This window comes from Piliocolobus tephrosceles, chromosome 4 (genome assembly GCF_002776525.5).
Source record: "Piliocolobus tephrosceles isolate RC106 chromosome 4, ASM277652v3, whole genome shotgun sequence".
Taxonomy (NCBI): Eukaryota; Metazoa; Chordata; class Mammalia; order Primates; family Cercopithecidae; genus Piliocolobus; species Piliocolobus tephrosceles.
Window position 1 is genome coordinate 139,908,802 of NC_045437.1, and position 17,083 is coordinate 139,925,884.

The window sequence follows — 17,083 nt, forward strand, 5'->3', positions numbered from 1 at the left end:
CAGTGGCCGGATCTCAGCTCACTGCAAACTCCGCCTCCCGGGTTTACGCCATTCTCCTGCCTCAGCCCCCCGAGTAGCTGGGACTACAGGCGCCCGCCACCTCGCCCGGCTAGTTTTTTGTATTTTTTAGTAGAGACGGGGTTTCACCGTGTTAGCCAGGATAGTCTCGATCTCCTGACCTCGTGATCCGCCCGTCTCAGCCTCCCAAAGTGCTGGGATTACAGGCTTGAGCCACCGCGCCCGGCCTCATTGTTTAATTTTCTAAAAACATTTTAAACTTGTAAAAATTCTCATTTTGGGATTTTCATAAAAAGTATAGCTTGACTAATGAATGGGGAAGCTCGTAACAAACTCATTATATGTCATTTGACATAACTAAAAGGAAGCAGACTGGCTAAAACCTTTCCATAGATTCTTACACAATTTGGAAGTAATTATGGGTGAAGTTCTTTAGATTCAACTATGTTCTTAAAAAGTTAATCCTTGATTCTGTTGAATTTGCTCTTTGGTTTAGAATGCTTTGAGTTGTTGATGGTTTTTCTGACTTTGTACATTGAGTTGATAAAATAAATACTCTTTTCAAAAACAGAAAGTTAAATAAGTGTATCTTAGTTCCTTAAAAATGCTCATTGATGGGTAGCTGTTTACCTAAAGTGTGACTGAAACTGGAAAGATTCTGTAACATCTTTTAAAAATTGCCAGTAAGTGTTTATGTGTATATATTTTAGTGTCAGTATAGGAGATGTTAGAATTTATCAAAGAAAGTAAGTTAAATGTTAAATAGCAACCTCAAAGTGGCATAATGTAGGCCTCAGTGAAGTATTGTTTTTTCATGTTTTTTGTGTCTTTTTATCAAGTAAAAGAAACAGCCCAGAAATCCAAGTAGATTTCTCAGTTTGTTACTCTGTTAGTGAATGTTTTATGCTTTTTGGATTATGAGTCATGAAGATTGGAGAATTTATATTTCAGAACTATAAACTTACGCTGGCTTCTAGAACTCTGTCTCCTCTGGGGTATCTCAACAGTGATAATTGAATACCAGGAGCTCTTAAAGAGTACAGATAATTTCATTTCCTCCATGATGTAATTGGTATCTCAGAAGCCCTGAAACCACTTAAGTTAGAACTATTTGTTTATTTATAAGTACTTGTCTGTAATGTACAGAGAAAAACTTACAATGAGATTATTATGTCTCCCAAATTGCTATTTAAAATAAATTACCACTTCAAAAGAAGCAATTAGATAAAATATTCAGACATTTAAAAATATTACAACTGAAACATTTCTTTCGCATAATTATTTTTCATGATTGCCTTAAGTGAGGCAACTTCTAAAATATTATACTAAAATGCTATTTCTGCCTTTCTTGCAAGAGGATACAGTGTCACCTTCAGCAAGGTAATTGAGTCCTTTTTGTTTTGAAAAAAGTGATTTTATGTGAAATATATATATTCATGTACTTATCACCCAATTTAAGAAATGAAACAGCCAAAACAGTTTAAGCCTTTCCCCCTACTTTATCTGACTTCCTCTCTACCCGCTAGAGATAATAATCACAATCCTGAATTCAGTATTTATTAGCGTCCATGCATGTCTTTATACTTCTCCACATGTGTATGTAGCCACAGACAAATAACATTTTTCAGTTTTAAGCAAATGGAAACATAATGTGTATATCCTGCTATAACTTTACTCTATCAACATTGTGTTTCTGATACACAGTTGACTGCTGTATGACTTACCACAGTTTACTTATTCCATCTTCTCTTGATGAACATTTAGGCTGTTTTCATTTTTCTTTGCTTTTGGAAAAACAGAGCTGCTGGAATCAATCTTGTATGTGTTTTCTAAGGCACAAGTGTAAGGGCTTTTCTATATAACGAAGTAAAATTGCCAGTCATAAGTTGTGTACATCCTTAGCACTCCAAAATGGTTTAGCAGTCTTTGCTCCCAGTAGTAATATATAAGAGTAAACTACCTGTTCCTCCAGTTCCTTGTCAGCTTATAATATTTTTGGACTCTAAAATTTTTCCAGACTGATGGTTGTGAAATGGTATCTCATTATACTTTTATTTTTCCCTGTATTTGGTTAGCTTTATCAAGATATAATTTATGTATAATAAAGCTTACCAATTTTAAGTGTGGAATTCTGTGATGTTTGAGAAATGTGTAACCACATAGCCACCACCATAATCATGATACACAACATTTCTATCCCCCTAGAGAATCCTCATGCCTCATTGCAGTCAGTTTCTTCCCCCGACCTCCTTGCCCCGATTAGACTGATACGCTTTCTATCGCTAAAATTTTGCCTTTTCTAGAAGTATATGTAATTGGAGTCTTATATTACAGACTTTCCTGTCTGTCTTCTTTTATTTAGCATAATGCTATTGAGGTTCATCTGTGTTTCTTCTTTATATTATTTCTTCTTGCTGTTGAGCAGTATTCTGTTGTATGGACAAACTATAGTTTGTTTATTCATTCTCCACTTGATGAACATTTGGATTGTTTTTGGGTTTTGGCTTATATGAATAAATGTGCTATGAACATTTGCCTATAAGTCTTTGTGTGAATATATGTTTTCATTTTTCTTAAGTGCCAAGGAGTGAAATTATTAGGTCATAGGGTCAGTGTATGTTTAATTTGTCTAGAAGCTGCCAAACTATTTATATATATATATTTTAAAGTAGAGATGGGGTTTCTCCATGTTACCCAGGCTGGTCTCCAACTCCTTGACTCTAGCAATTCTCCTGCCTCAGCCTTCCAAAGTGCTGGGATTAAAAGCATGAGCCACCGCACCCGGCCAATGCCAAACTGTTTTCCAAAGTGACTGAACAATTTTGGATCCTCACCAGCAAATTAGGAGAGTTCCAATCCCTTGACAACCCTTGCCATATTGTCAGTCTTCCCCATTTTAGCCATTCTAGCACATGTACAGCAGTATTTCACTGTGGTTTTAATTTGCATTTTCTCATTGTGTTTATTTACCAGTCATATATCTTTTGTGAAGTGTCTGTACAAATCTTTTCCCTGCTTTTTAACTGGGTTTTGTTGTTGTTGGTTTGTTTTGCTTTGGTGTTTTAAACTAAGTTATAAGAGTTCTGTATTCTGGATACACGTGCATTGTTAAATATATGTTTTGCAAATATTTACTCCCAGTCTGTGGCTTGCCTTTTCCTTTTCTCGGCAGTGTGTGTTGAAGAACTCAAGTTTCTAATTTCAGTGAAGTCTAATTTATCAATTTTTTTGTTGTACAGTTTGTGCTTTTTGTGTCCTATTAAAAAAAACTTTAGCCTAACGCGGTGTCACTAAGATCTACCTATGTTTTCTTCTAAAAGTGCTGTAGTTTTAACACTTACATTTAAGTCTTGCTCATCTCAAGGTAAATTTTGTAAATGTTGTGAAGTAAGGGTCCTTTCGGTTTTTGTTTTTTGAGGTTTTTGTTTAGTTTTGTTTTTGATATGTGGATATTCCATTGTTGCAGCACCATTTGTTAAAAGTATTCGTTATAGTCTTCCTTTCAGTACTTTCAGTTTTCTTGAATAATCTTTTCCTTTGTGATTTATGCTGTGTGCTGCTTACATAAGAAATTCTTCTCGGCCGGGCGCGGTGGCTCAAGCCTGTAATCCCAGCACTTTGGGAGGCCGAGACGGGCAGATCACGAGGTCAGGAGATCAAGACCATCCTGGCTAACACAGTGAAACCCCGTCTCTACTAAAAATACAAAAAACTAGCCGGGCGAGGTGGCGGGCGCCTGTAGTCCCAGCTACTTGGGAGGCTGAGGCAGGAGAATGGCGTGAACCCGGGAGGTGGAGTTTGCAGTGAGCTGAGATCCGGCCACTGCACTCCAGCCTGGGTGACAGAGCAAGACTCCGTCTCAAAAAAAAAAAAAAAATTCTTTTCTAAGCCAAGGTCATAGAACGTAGAAAATGCACAGTGTTACAGATAAGAGCAAAGTCTCCAGAGTCAGACTGAGTTTGAATCAGCCAAAACAGTTTAAGCCCTTCCCCCTACTTTATCTGTCTTCCTCTCTGCCTGCTAGAGATAATAATCACAATCCTGAATTCAGTGTTTATTAGCATCCATGCGTGTCTTTGTACTTCTCCACATATGTATGTAGCCATAGACAAATAACATTTTTTTACCACTTACTCTCCATGTGACTTTGAGCAAGTTATTTAACATCTCTGAGCCTCAGTTTCCTCATATATGAAATGAGACTAATAATAAGAGTCCGTACCTCAGAGGGTTGTTATGAGAATAAAAGGAAATGTAATATATTTCAAGTGCCTGGCACAGTGGCTGTGCGTTAGTCCTGGTGGTGGTGGTGATTGCTATCACTATCATTAGATGTTTTTTAAAAATTTTGTTCTGACCATTATAGTCTATATAGTTATATAGACCATTCTGGTCTGTATAACTTATGTTTTAAGTTTCAGTTTGTGGCCTACAGAAGACTTGTTTTATGAAAATAAAATTATCACATTATGAAAGTCTTGTTTAATATCCTTTTATTTCGTAGCTAGTGGCGGTTGGCAGGAACCTGAAAATCCTCACACACAACGGGTAAGTAAATGGTGATCAGAGAGAGGGGATGAAATCAGAAAAAAATTGAGTAAAAGACTGAAGATCTTGCATTTTATCAGTGGATATGACCTGTGTTTAGAAGTCCATACAGTGCTCCTCATTGTAAGACATTGAAATTACACTGTCACTTTTTTCCAGGTGACTTAAGATAAAGGAGAATCCTAGGTGTAGCTTTTAGTTCTGTATTTGAATTGTGCATCAGGGAAAGGAACCAAGGTTTTGTTTTTTCTTCACATACCCACCAATGAGTTAAGGTTCCATTTGTTCTCAGATACTCTTAGAAATGTCATAAACAGCCAGGTGTGGTGGCTCATGCCTGTAATCCCAATACTTTGGGAGGCTGAGGTAGGAGGATTACTTGAGCCCAGGAGTTCAAGACAAGCCTGAGCAATATAGTGAAACCCCATCTCTACAAACAAATTAAAAATTTAGCTGAGCATGATGGTGCATGCCTATAGTCCCAGCAACTCAGGAGGCTGAGGTGGGAGGATTGCTTGAGCCTAGGTTTTCAAGTCTGCATTGAGCTATGATCATACCACCACACTTCCTAGGCAGCAGAGCAAGGCCATGTCTCAAAAAAAGAAAAAGAATGCAGTAGAGACAAATGCAGTAGCTCATGCCTGTAATCCCCATTACTCAGGAAGCTAAGGCAGGAGGATTGCTTGAGGCCAGGAATAAGTATTTATTTTTATACACATCAGGCTATACATCTACATACAAGTATTTTAAAATATATGCAAAATATAATATATTTTTTCTTCGAGTAAGAAAGATATCTAAACTAGTAATAGTTGATGCCTCTGATGAGTAGAAAAGTCAACTTGGGCATAAGGGATAAAAGAGAAGCTTTGCTTTTTATTCTTTTCATTTGTATGGTGTTTGAACTTTTTTTTTTTTTTTTTTTTTTTTGAGACAAGATCTCACTCTGTCACCCAGGCTGGCATGCAATTGCATGATCACAGCTCACTGCAGCCTCAACCTCCCAGGCTCAAGCAATCCTTCCACTTCAGCCTTTAAAAAAAAAAAAAAAAATAGGTTTTTTGCCGGGCGCGGTGGCTTAAGCCTGTAATCCCAGCACTTTGGGAGGCCGAGACGGGCGGATCACGAGGTCAGGAGATCGAGACCATCCTGGCTAACATGGTGAAACCCCGTCTCTACTAAAAAATACAAAAAACTAGCCGGGCGAGGTGGCGAGTGCCTGTAGTCCCAGCTACTCGGGAGGCTGAAGCAGGAGAATGGCCTAGACCCGGGAGGCGGAGTTTGCAGTGAGCTGAGATCCAGCCACTGTACTCCAGCCTGGGCGACAGAGCGAGACTCCGTCTCAAAAAAAAAAAAAAATAGCTTTTTGAGGAACACATGGTGTTTGCTTACATGGATAAATTCTTCAGTGGTGATTTCTGAGATTTTGGCATACCTATCACCTGAGCAGGGCACACTGTACCTAATGTATAGTATTTTATCCTCACCCCCCTCCCAGCTTTCCCCCCAAGTCCCCAGAGTCCATTGTATCATTCATGTGCCTTTGTGTCCTCATAGCTTAGCTCCCTCTTATGAGTGAGAATGTATGATGTTTGGTTTTCCATTCCTGAGTTACTTAGAATAATGGTCTCCAACTCCATCCAGGTTGCTGCAAATGCCATTATTTCATTACTTTTTATGGCTGAGTAGTATTCCATGATGTATATATACCACATATTCTTTATCCACTCGTTGATTGATGGGCATTTGGACTGGTTTCCTATTTTTGCAGTTGTGAATTGTGCTGCTGTAAACGTGCGGGCTAGTGTCTTTTTCATGCAGTGACTTCTTTTCCTCTGAGTAGATACCAGTAGTAGAATTATTGGATCAAATGGTATATCCTTTTAGTTCCTTAAGAATTCTCCATACTGTTTTCCATAGTGGTGTAGTAGTTTACATTTTCACCAACAGTGTAAAAGTGTCCCCTTTTCACCAGATCCATGCCAGCATCTATTTTTTTTTTTTTTAAATTAAGGCCATTCTTGCAGGAGTAGGTTTAGATATTCATTTCCTTGATCATTAGTGATGTTGACCTTTATTTTATATGTTTGTTAGCCATTTGTATATTTTCCTTTGAGAAATGTCTATGCATGTCCTCTGCCTACTTTTTGATGGGATTATTTGTTTTTTTCTTGCTGATCTGTTTGAGTGTCTTGTAGATTTGGGATATTAGTCCTTTGTTGGATGCATAGTTTGCAAAGATTTTCTCCCACCCTATGGGTTGTCTTTTTACTCTGCTGATTATTTCATTTGCTGTGCAGAAGCTTTTTAGTTTAAGTTCCATTTATTTTTGTTTTTGTTGCATTTGCTTTTGGGTTCTTAGTAATGGAGTTTTTGCCTAAGCCAATGTCTAGAAGGATTTTTCTCATGTTATCTTCTAGAATTTTTATGGTTTCAGTTCTTAGATTTAAGTCTTTGATACATCTTGAGTTGATTTTTGTATAAGGTGAGAGATGAGGATCCAGTTTCATTCTTCTACATGTAGCTTGCCAATTATCCTAGCACCATTTGTTGAAGAGGATGTCCTTTCCCCACTTTATGTTTTTGTTTGCTTTGTCAAAGATCAGTTGTCTATAAGTATTTGGTTTATTTCTGCGTTCTCTATTCTGTTTCATTGATCTGTGTACCTATTTTTATACCAGTACCGTGCTGCGTTGGTGACTCTACTCTTATATATAGTTTGAAGTTGAGTAATGTGATGCCTCCAAAGTTGTTCTTTTTGCTTAGTCTTGCTTTGGCTATTTAGGCTCTTTTTTGGTTCTGTGTGAATTTTAGGATTGTTTTTACTAGTTCTGTGAAGAAGGATGATGGTATTTTGGTGGGAATTGCATTGAATTTGCAGACTGCTTTGGCAGTATGGTCATTTTCACAGTATTAATTGTACCCATCCATGAGCATGGGATGTGTTTCCATTTGTTTGTGTTGTCTATGGTTTCTTTCAACAGTATTTTGTAGTTTTTCTTGTAGAGGTCTTTTACCTCCTTGGCTAGGTATATTCCTAAGTGTTTTGTTTTTGTTTTTTGAGTGGGGTTTTTGCGGCTGTTGTAAACAGGGTTGAGTTCTTGATTTGATTCTCAGCTTGATCTCTGTTGGTGTATAGCAGTGCTACTGATTTCTGTACATTGGTTTTATATCCTGAAACTTTACTGAATTCAATACTTTTTTTTCTTTTTTTGTGATGAAGTCTCGCTCTGTCAGCCAGACTGGAGTGCAGTGGTGCAAACTCGGCTCACTGCAACTTCTGCCTCTCAAGTTCCAGTGATTCTTCTACCTCAGCCTCCTGAGTAGCTGGGATTACAGGCGCCTGCTACCATGCATTTTTTTAGTGCAGATGGGGTTTTACCATGTTGGCCAGGCTGGTCTCGAACTCCTGACCTCAAGTGATCTGCCCACCTTGGCCTCCCAAAATGTTGGGATTACAGGCATGAGCCACTGCACCCAACCTTTTATTGAATTCATTTATCAGATCTAGGAGCTTTTTGGATAAGTCTCTAGGGTTTTCTAGGCATATGAGCATATCATCGGCAAACAGCAACAGTTTGACTTGCTCTTTACTGATTTGGATGCCCTTTATTTCTTTCCTCGTCTGATTGCTCTAGCTAGGACTTCCAGTGCTGTGTTGAATAGAAGTGGTAAAAGTGGGCATCCTTGTCTTGTTCCAGTTCTCAGTGGGAATGTTTTCAGCTTTTCCCTGTTCAGTATAATGTTGGCTGTGTGTTTGTCATAGATGGCTTTTATTTAAGGTATATTCCTTCTATGCTGATTTTGCTGAAGGTTTTGGTCATAAAGGATGCTGGATTTTGTCAAATGCTTTTTCTGTGTCTATTGAGATGATCCTGCAATTTTTGTTTTTAATTCTGTTTACGTGGTGTATTACATTTATTCACTTGGGTATGTGAAACCATCCCTGTATCCCTGGTATTAAACCCACTTGATCATGGTGTATTATCTTTTTGATATGCTGTTGGGTCCAGTTAACTAGTATTTTGTTAAGGATTTTTGCATCTGTGTTCATCAGGGATATCTGTCTGTAGTTTTCTTGTTTTGTTATGTCCTTTCCTGGTTTTGGTACGAGGGTGATGCTGGATTCATAGAATGATTTAGGGAGGATTCCCTCTTTATCTTTTGGAATAGTTTCAATAGGATTGGTACAAATTATTCTTTGAATGTCTGTTAGAATTCAGTTGTGAATCCATCTGGTCCTAGATGTTTTTTGTTGGCAATTTTTTTAAATTACCAGTTCAATCTCACTGCTTGTTACTGGTCTGTTCAGAGTTCCTGTTTCTTTCTGGGTTAATCTAGGAGGGCTGTATATTTCCAGGAATTTATCCATCTCCTCTAGGTTTTCCAGTTTGTGTGCATAAAGGTGTTCATAGTAGCCCTGAATGATCTTTTCTATTTCTGTGGTATCAGTTGTAATATCTCCCATTTCATTTCTAATTGAACTTATTTGGATCTTCTCTCATCTTTTCTTGGTTAATCTCACTTACATTCTATCAATTTGGTTTATCTTTTCAAAGAACCAGCTTTTTGTTTCATTTATCTTTTGTATTGTTTCTTTGGTTTCAATTGCATTTAGTTCTGCTCTCATCTTTGTTATTTCTTTTCTTCTGCTGGGTTTGGCTTTGGTTTGTTCTCATTTCTCTAGTTCCTTGAGGTATGATCCTAGATTTTCTATTTGTGCTCTTTTAGACTTTTTGATGTGGGTATTTAATGCTATGAACTTTCCTCTTAGCACTGTTTTTGCTGTATCCCAGAGCTTTTGATAGCTTGTGTCTTGCTATTATTCAGATCAGAGAGTTTTTAAATTTCCATCCTGATTTCATTGTTGACCCAGTGAGCATTCAGAAGATTTTAATTTCCATGTATTTGCATCATTTCGAGGGTTCCTTTTGGAGGTGATTTTCCATTTTATTCCACTGCTGTCTGAGAGAATATTTGATATAATTTCAGTTTTCTTGAATGTATTGAAACGTGCTTTGTGGCCTATCGTATGTTCTATCTTAGAGAATATTCTATGTGCTAATGAATAGAGTGTATCTTCTGCAGTTGTTGGGTAGAATGATCTGTAAATATCTGTTAAGTCCGTTTGTTCTAGGGCATAGTGTAAGTCCATTGTTTCTTTGTTGACCATCTACCTTGATGACCTGTCTAGTGCTGTTGGTGGAGTGCTGAAGTCTCCCACTATTACTGTGTTGCTTTCTATCTCATTTCTTAGGTGTAGTAGTAATTGTTTTATAGATTTTGGAGCTCCAGTGTTAGGTGCATATATATTTAGGATTGTGATATTTCCTGTTGGACTAGTCCTTTTATGATTATATAATGTCCCTCTTTGTCTTTTTTACCTGTTGTTGCTTTATTTTATTTATTTATTTTTTTTGAGACGGAGTCTCACTCTGTTGCCGGGGCTGGAGTGCAGTGGCTGGATCTCAGCTCACTGCAAGCTCCGCCTCCCGGGTTTACGCCATTCTCCTGCCTCAGCCTCCGGAGTAGCTGGGACTACAGGCGCCCGCCACCTCGCCCGGCTAGATTTTTTTTTTGTATTTTTTAGTAGAGAAGGGGTTTCACCATGTTAGCCAGGATGGTCTCGATCTCCTGACCTCGTGATCTGCCCGTCTCGGCCTCCCAAAGTGCTGGGATTACAGGCTTGAGCCACCGCGCCCGGCCTGTTGTTGCTTTAAAGTCTGTTTTGTTTGATATAAGAATAGCTACTCCTGCTCACTTTTGGTGTCCATTTGCAAGGAATATCTTTTTTTTAATCCCTTTACCTTAAGTTTATGTGAGTCCTTAGGTGTTAGGTAACTCTCTTGAAGACAGCAGATACTTGGTTGGTAAATTGTTCTCCATTCTGCTGTTCTATATTTTTTAAGTGGAGCCTTTAGGCCATTTACATTTAACATTAGTATTGAGATGTGAGGTACTATTCTATTAATTGTGCTAGTTGTTGCCTGAATACTTAGATTTTTTTTTCATTGTGTTACTGTTTTATAGGCCCTGTGAGACTTATACTTTAAGGAGGTTCTATTTTGGTGTGTTTCAAGGTTTTGTTTCAAGATTTAGAACTCCTTTTTAGCAGCTCTTGTAGTGCTGGCTTGGTACTGGCAAATTCTCTCAGCATTTGTGCGTCTGAAAAAGACTATCTTTCATTCATTTACAAAGCTTAGTTTCCCTGGATACAGAATTCTTGGTTGATAATTGTTTTGTTTAAGGAGGCTAAAGATAGGACCCTAGTCCCTTCTAGCTTGTAGGGTTTCTCTAAGAAATCTGCTGTTAACTTGATAGGTTTTTCCTTTATAGGTTACCCGATGCTTTTGCCTCACAGCTCTTAAGATTCTTTCCTTTGTCTTGACTTTAGATAACCTGATGACTATATGCCTAGGTGATGATCTTTTTGTGATGAATTCCTCGGGGGTTCTTTGAGTTTCTTATATTTGGATGTCTAGATCTCTAGCAAGGCCAGGGAAGTTTTCCTCTGTTCTTTCCTCAAGTAAGTTTTCCAAACCTTTAGATTTCTCTTCTTCCTCAGGAACACCAATTCTTAGTTTTGGTAGCTTAATCCCAGACTTCTTAGAGGCTTTATTTATTATTATTATTATTATTATTCTTTTTTCTTTGTCAGATTTGGTTAATTCAAAAGCCTTGTCTAAGTGTGTCTTTCATTTCTAAAATTGTGATTGTTTATTATTTATGCTGTCTGTTTCTCTGGAGATTTTTTTCATCCATAACCTGTATTTTTTTTTTTAATTTCCTTAAGTTGGTTTTTACCTTTCTCTGGTGCCCCTTTGAGTAGCTTTTTGAGTAGCTTAATAGTTGGCCTTCTAAATTCTTTTTCTGACAATTGAGAGATTTCTTCTTGGTTTGGATCCATTGCTGGTGAGCTAGTGTAATCTTTTTGGGTTGTTAAAGAACCTTGTTTTGTCATATTACCAGAATTGTTTTTCTGGTTCCTTCTCATTTGGGTAGACTATGTCAGAGGAAAGATCTGGGGCTTGAGGGCTACTGTTCAGATTCTTTTGTCCCGTGGCATGGGTCCTTGATGTGGTGCTCTCGCCCTTCCCCTAGGGATGTGGTTTCCTGAGAACTGGACTGCAATTATTGTTACTGCTGCTCTGGGTCTAGCCACCCAGCAGAGCCACCAGTCTCCGAGCTGGTACTAGGGAGTGTCTGCAAAGAGTCCTGTGATGCAATGGATCTTCAGGTCTCTCTGTTGTGGATACCAGCACCTGCTCTGGTGGAGGTAGCAGGGGAGTGAAGTGGACTCTGTGAGGGTCCTTGGTTGTAGTTCAGTTTCATGTACTAGTTTTCTTTAATGCTGGTTGTGCTAGCAGTGAATTATCACGTGGACAGACTCAGGACCTCTGGTTAGCCAGGATGTTGCAGGTGGTGGAATTAGCTGCTGTTTTTTCCTTTTGAGGGCAGGGTTGTTCTTTTATGAGTTGCTGTAATGGCTTGAGTTGGTTGGCGTGCAGCCGGGAGGTGGCACTTTCAAGAAAGTATCAGCTGCAGTAGTGTGGTGGGGATACAAGCTTGCCCTAAGGTTGCCTGGATAAGTATTTCGGTTTCTCAGGTGATTGGTGGGGCTGTAAGACTCCCAAGAGTTTACAGTCTTTTGTCGTGGGCTACCAGGGCAGGTAGAGAAAGACCATCACATGGGGGCATGTCTGAGCTCAGACTCTACTTGGGCAGGGTTTGCTGTGGCTGCCGTGGAGGATAGTTGTGTGGTTCTCAGGCCAATGAAGTTATGTTCCCAGGGGCGTTATGGCTGCCTCTGCTGTGTCATATAGGTGGCCAGGGAAGTAGGGGAAAGCCAGCAGTGACAGGCCTCACCCAGCTCCCATGCAGCCAGCAAGGCCAGTCTCACTCCCACCATGCCCTACCAACAGCATGGAGTTTGCAGGGCCAAGATCTTGCCTTCACAAGCCTACCTGCTGAGAAAGCAAGCCAGCCTTTTGGACCCCACGCCTTCTCAACTGCTGTGGCTTATGTGCTCATATCTGTGCTTCCCCTTCGCACCCTCCCTATCTTGATTCTGCCCAGGAAAATTTGCTCTTGGTCAAAATTATTACAAACTTCACCTGAAAGTTTCTGTCTCCGTATGGTCCTTCCTCAATTCCACTGGCAGCTGTTCCCTAGGACCCCTGTGAGATTGAAGACAGAAATGGCTTCCCTGGGCTTCCCTGGGAACTGTGAGTGCCTACAGGCCTCTTCCCGCTGTTGCTTCTTCTACTTTTATATTTCACTCGGCTCTCTAAATCTGTTTCAGCACTAGGTAAGGTTAAATTTTCCTCCCATGATCTGAATTTTTAGGTTCTCCAGTGAGGATGTATGTTTGAAGGTGGATTTCCCCCTCTTACACTTTGGGCACTCACAGTTTTTCTGCTGTCTCATGGATTTTGCAGCAGTAAGCCACTTCTTTCAAAGGGTCTGTGAATTCTTTCAGTTTTCCTAGTATATTCCTGCAGTAGTTCTTGGAGTAAAAGTTCACAGTGTGAATCTCCACAAGTTGTTCTGTCTGTCTGAGGGGAAGCTGCAAGTTAGTTCTGCCTCCTATCCGCCATTTCTTTTTTGCCACCTCATCCTCTTGAGTAGCTGGGACTGTAGGCATATGCCACCATGCCCAGCTGATTTTTGCATTTTTTTATAGAGACAAGGTCTCACTCTATTGTCCAGGCTGGTTTTGAACTCCTGGCCCCAAGTGATCTACCCACCTCAACCTCCCAAAGAGCTGGAATTATAGGTGTGAGCCACCATGCCCAGCCTTGTTTGAACTTTTTATGATTAATATATATTGCTTTTATAATTAAAATGTATTTAAAAAATTTTTAAGTGTGATGGAGTTGGGGAATAAAATACAGTATAAAATGTCATGTTCTTAGAAATAAATGTCATGTGGCCATGCAGAAAAAAAATCAGAGCAGCCGTGAGGGGAAATAAGTAATGAAATAAGAGAGCAGAAAATTTCCGAGCCTTTTCATTGCCCATTTCATTCTGTCCTTGAACTTCAGTTTTCCATTTCACTTCGGAAAACAAATCACATAACAAAGAAAAATTCTCTTTGAAGAAAAAGGGCAAACTTGCCCACCTTAATAATTTGTCTTCTCTATTCATTATGTGTCTAATCAGTGTAGTTGATTAATTTGGTATGTTTTCTGTTAGCTCTTTTGTGTACTGAGTCTGTGATTGTTTTACAGATGAACAAATTGATTGAATATTACCAGCAGCTTGCTCAGAAAGAGAAGGTTGAGCGAGATCGCAAGAAACTGGCACGACGTAGAAACTATATGCCTCTGGCTTTTTCGGTGAGAATTTGGTACTAAAATGATTTGCAAGACCTGTAGAGCCTAAGAACAGTGATCATTTCAGAAAATGGCCATTGTCCTAGATTCCTGAATGGTGGGTAGCAGAGAGAGGGATTCTTCAAATTATAGACGTTTAGGTCTGATAGTTAGGCTTTTGCTATATCAGTAGTTCTGTTTGAGTTATTTGTGTTTTAAGGACATTTGTGTTTCTTTCTCCATCACTCCCCTTTTATCTTCTGATTATTTCCCCAGAAAGACTGTTAATTTTGTAGGCACTGCAGAGGTCTACATACAGCTTTTGCATATTACAGAAAGTCTGAGGAAAAGGAGGTGGGCAAATGGTAGATTTTAGTCATATTACTCCCGTAGCCCACCTTTGGCATCCTGGCAGTAGTGGTTTCTCAGCTTTAGTTATAATAACTTGTTTAACATCCTCACCTGTTTCTCCAAGATGAAAAACACTGACTTTTTAACATAGTGCACTTGTGTGGGTAAATAGTAACATATGCAAGTAGAGTTTTTGGTAAGAATTATTTATGAGAGTCATTCTCTACCAATTATGTACTGCTAGTAAGAAGAAAAAGATTAGGATTTGGAGTTTTTGTTATTTTCCCCTGAGTTTTATTTGCTCTCATAGTACAGTTTGTTTTCTGTGTGCTTGCTTGGGGCCCAGCAGATTGACATTCAATAAATAACATTTATTGAATGGCAATGATGTGTCAAGCTCTGTGCTAAACACTTTACATGTATTACTTTATTTAATCCTCACAAAAATCCTGTGGAGTATCATATCCCCATTTTACACTTGAGGAAATGAGACCTAGTTAAGCAACTTGTCATACTGCATCCACATGAAAATTAGTTAAGTCATTGAAACCCTAAGGGTTGGTAAAGTCCATATAAAAATATCTAGATTGAGCCGGGTGCAGTGGCTCATGCCTGTAATACCAGCGCCTTGGGAGGCTGAGGCAGGAGGATCACTTGAGGTCAGGATTTCAAGACCAGTCTGGCCAACATAATGAAACCCTGTCTCTACTAAAAATATAAAAAATTAGCTGGGCATGGTGGCGCATGCCTGTAATCCCAGCTACTTGGGAGGCTGAGGCATGAGAATCGCTTGAACCAGGAGGCAGAGGTTGTAGTGAGCCAAGATAGTGCCACTGCACTCCTGCCTGGGTGACAGAGTGAGACTCAGTCTCAAAAAAAATCTAGATTAGAATTTAAAAACGTTAATACTTGCAAAGCACCCTCATTTGCAAAAAGAAGTGAATTTTTCTGAATAGTCCAGTGGTACAGTCCTCATATGCACCAATGTATGTTATATTTAGAGGTAAAATTTTAAGTAAATGAATTATTTGTCCAATTTTCCCATATAACCTGCCTGCTATATGCCTTTGCTTCTATCTTATGCTGCATTTTTTGTCTCTGTTGCAACCTGCTGCTATTTTGGGGCTCTACAGCAACATACTATTCATGTAGTGGTAAGTTCTCCTTTATGATTCTTGCTGACCCTGAAGAAGTTAGCAGATGACCACTGGTGTTCCAGGAAGACGTCTGTTGTGTATCTTAGACACGCCACATAGCTCTTGCCTGAGCCGTAGCTTAGATATTTTTAGATTGCTAATAGAAGCTCACATTTGGTTCATTTTTACTGTATTAATGTAGTTTCAATCTCCATGTTTAGTGCTGTTACTATTTTAAGAATAGAATCGTGATATGGGGCTACAAATTGCTTTCTTTAAAAGAAGCCTTTAAATTAGCTTTTTTTTTTTTGCTTATTTCCCTGAGCTTCTCATGCTATCTTACCCAAAATTCTTTCTTTTGATAAATAGGGTGTGTAACTGTGGGCTTTCTAATAGGAATTTCTGAACTTTGTTTAGGACAAATATGGTCTTGGAACCAGGCTTCAGCGACCACGAGCTGGTGCATCCATCAGTACCCTTGCCGGACTTTCGTAAGTTTAGACATGAAATGACTTTGAGGAGAATAGCAGTTATCAAAATGAATATCAAAGAAATAAGATTAAACACACACACACACACAGTTGCCAATGGAAAAGAAGATTCTCGTACTTAGAAAAGACCTACGCTGAACAGATACTCTATGACACAGGAATACTTCCATTCAATTATTGATACCATAGACTGAGGATAATCAGGTGGATCCTTGAGAAATTAACTGGTTTTTTTTTTTTGTTTTATTTTGTTTTGTTTTGTTTTATCTTTTAGCCTTAAAGAAGGAGAGGACCAGAAAGAGATAAAGATTGAGCCAGCTCAGGCTGTGGATGAAGTGGAACCTCTACCTGAAGACTATTATACAAGACCAGTAAATTTAACAGAGGGTATATTTTCTATGTTTTTCTACTTTGTTTCTAGTCTCCATCTAATTCTGTTTTTGTTATATATCTAGTGATTTGAGATTTTTAATGGAATAGTTGTTGGTAGTAAAGTGATATGTAGAAAATAAAACAGCTGTAATAGAAGTGATTGTTTGAAATCTAAAATGCCTGTCAAATTTCTATATTTTCATTTTTTATGAACAACACTGTTCATACTTTTATTACATAAAAGTAATGCTTCGTGTAATTACTACTACTTAAAAGTCTGATTTTGAAAGTCACCGTAAACTAAGCCTGTTTTCTGCCTTTCTTTCTAGTAACCACCCTTCAGCAGCGTCTGTTACAGCCTGACTTCCAGCCAGTCTGTGCTTCACAGCTATATCCTCGCCACAAACATCTTCTGATCAAACGGTCCCTGCGCTGCCGTGTAAGTATTCCATTCTGTAGAATGGCCATTTGTACAAGAGGAAAGCAAAAACAAATGTGGTTGGTGTGTGACCAATGTCAAAACCTTTGGAATGTAGTAAATACAGAAAATACTTGTAGAGAACGTACTAATTGCCCAGGCACTATTTTAAATGCTTTCAATGTAAACAACTCTGTGAGGTAGGTACTACTGTTAAACCTGTTTTACAGATGTAGAAATGAAATATCTGAAGGTTAGGTACATAGGGTTAACCCCTAAAAGAATAGTGAAAGAATGAATAACTTTTAGGCTAGTGTTCAGGCTCAGGGAGGACCAATAAAAAAAAAATCCATTTAAAAGAAAGCAAGAAAAAAGAAAAATCAGCAAAATCCAGGCTCTGGTAATCTACAGAACAAATGACAGAGTTTCTTCAAT

General features: G+C 38.7%; 1 protein-coding gene across 2 annotated transcripts in view; it reads left to right on the forward strand.

Moving 5' to 3' along the window:
- DCTN4 (dynactin subunit 4) overlaps positions 1-17,083 on the forward strand; it is a 45,763-nt gene that overhangs the window by 7,263 nt on the left and 21,417 nt on the right. For both annotated transcript variants that reach the window (XM_026454437.1, XM_026454438.1), the window contains exons 4-8: positions 4,523-4,566; positions 13,797-13,904; positions 15,785-15,858; positions 16,133-16,245; positions 16,560-16,669. In XM_026454437.1, the coding sequence (XP_026310222.1) occupies positions 4,523-4,566; positions 13,797-13,904; positions 15,785-15,858; positions 16,133-16,245; positions 16,560-16,669 (449 nt within the window). The remainder of the gene's footprint in view (positions 1-4,522; positions 4,567-13,796; positions 13,905-15,784; positions 15,859-16,132; positions 16,246-16,559; positions 16,670-17,083) is intronic.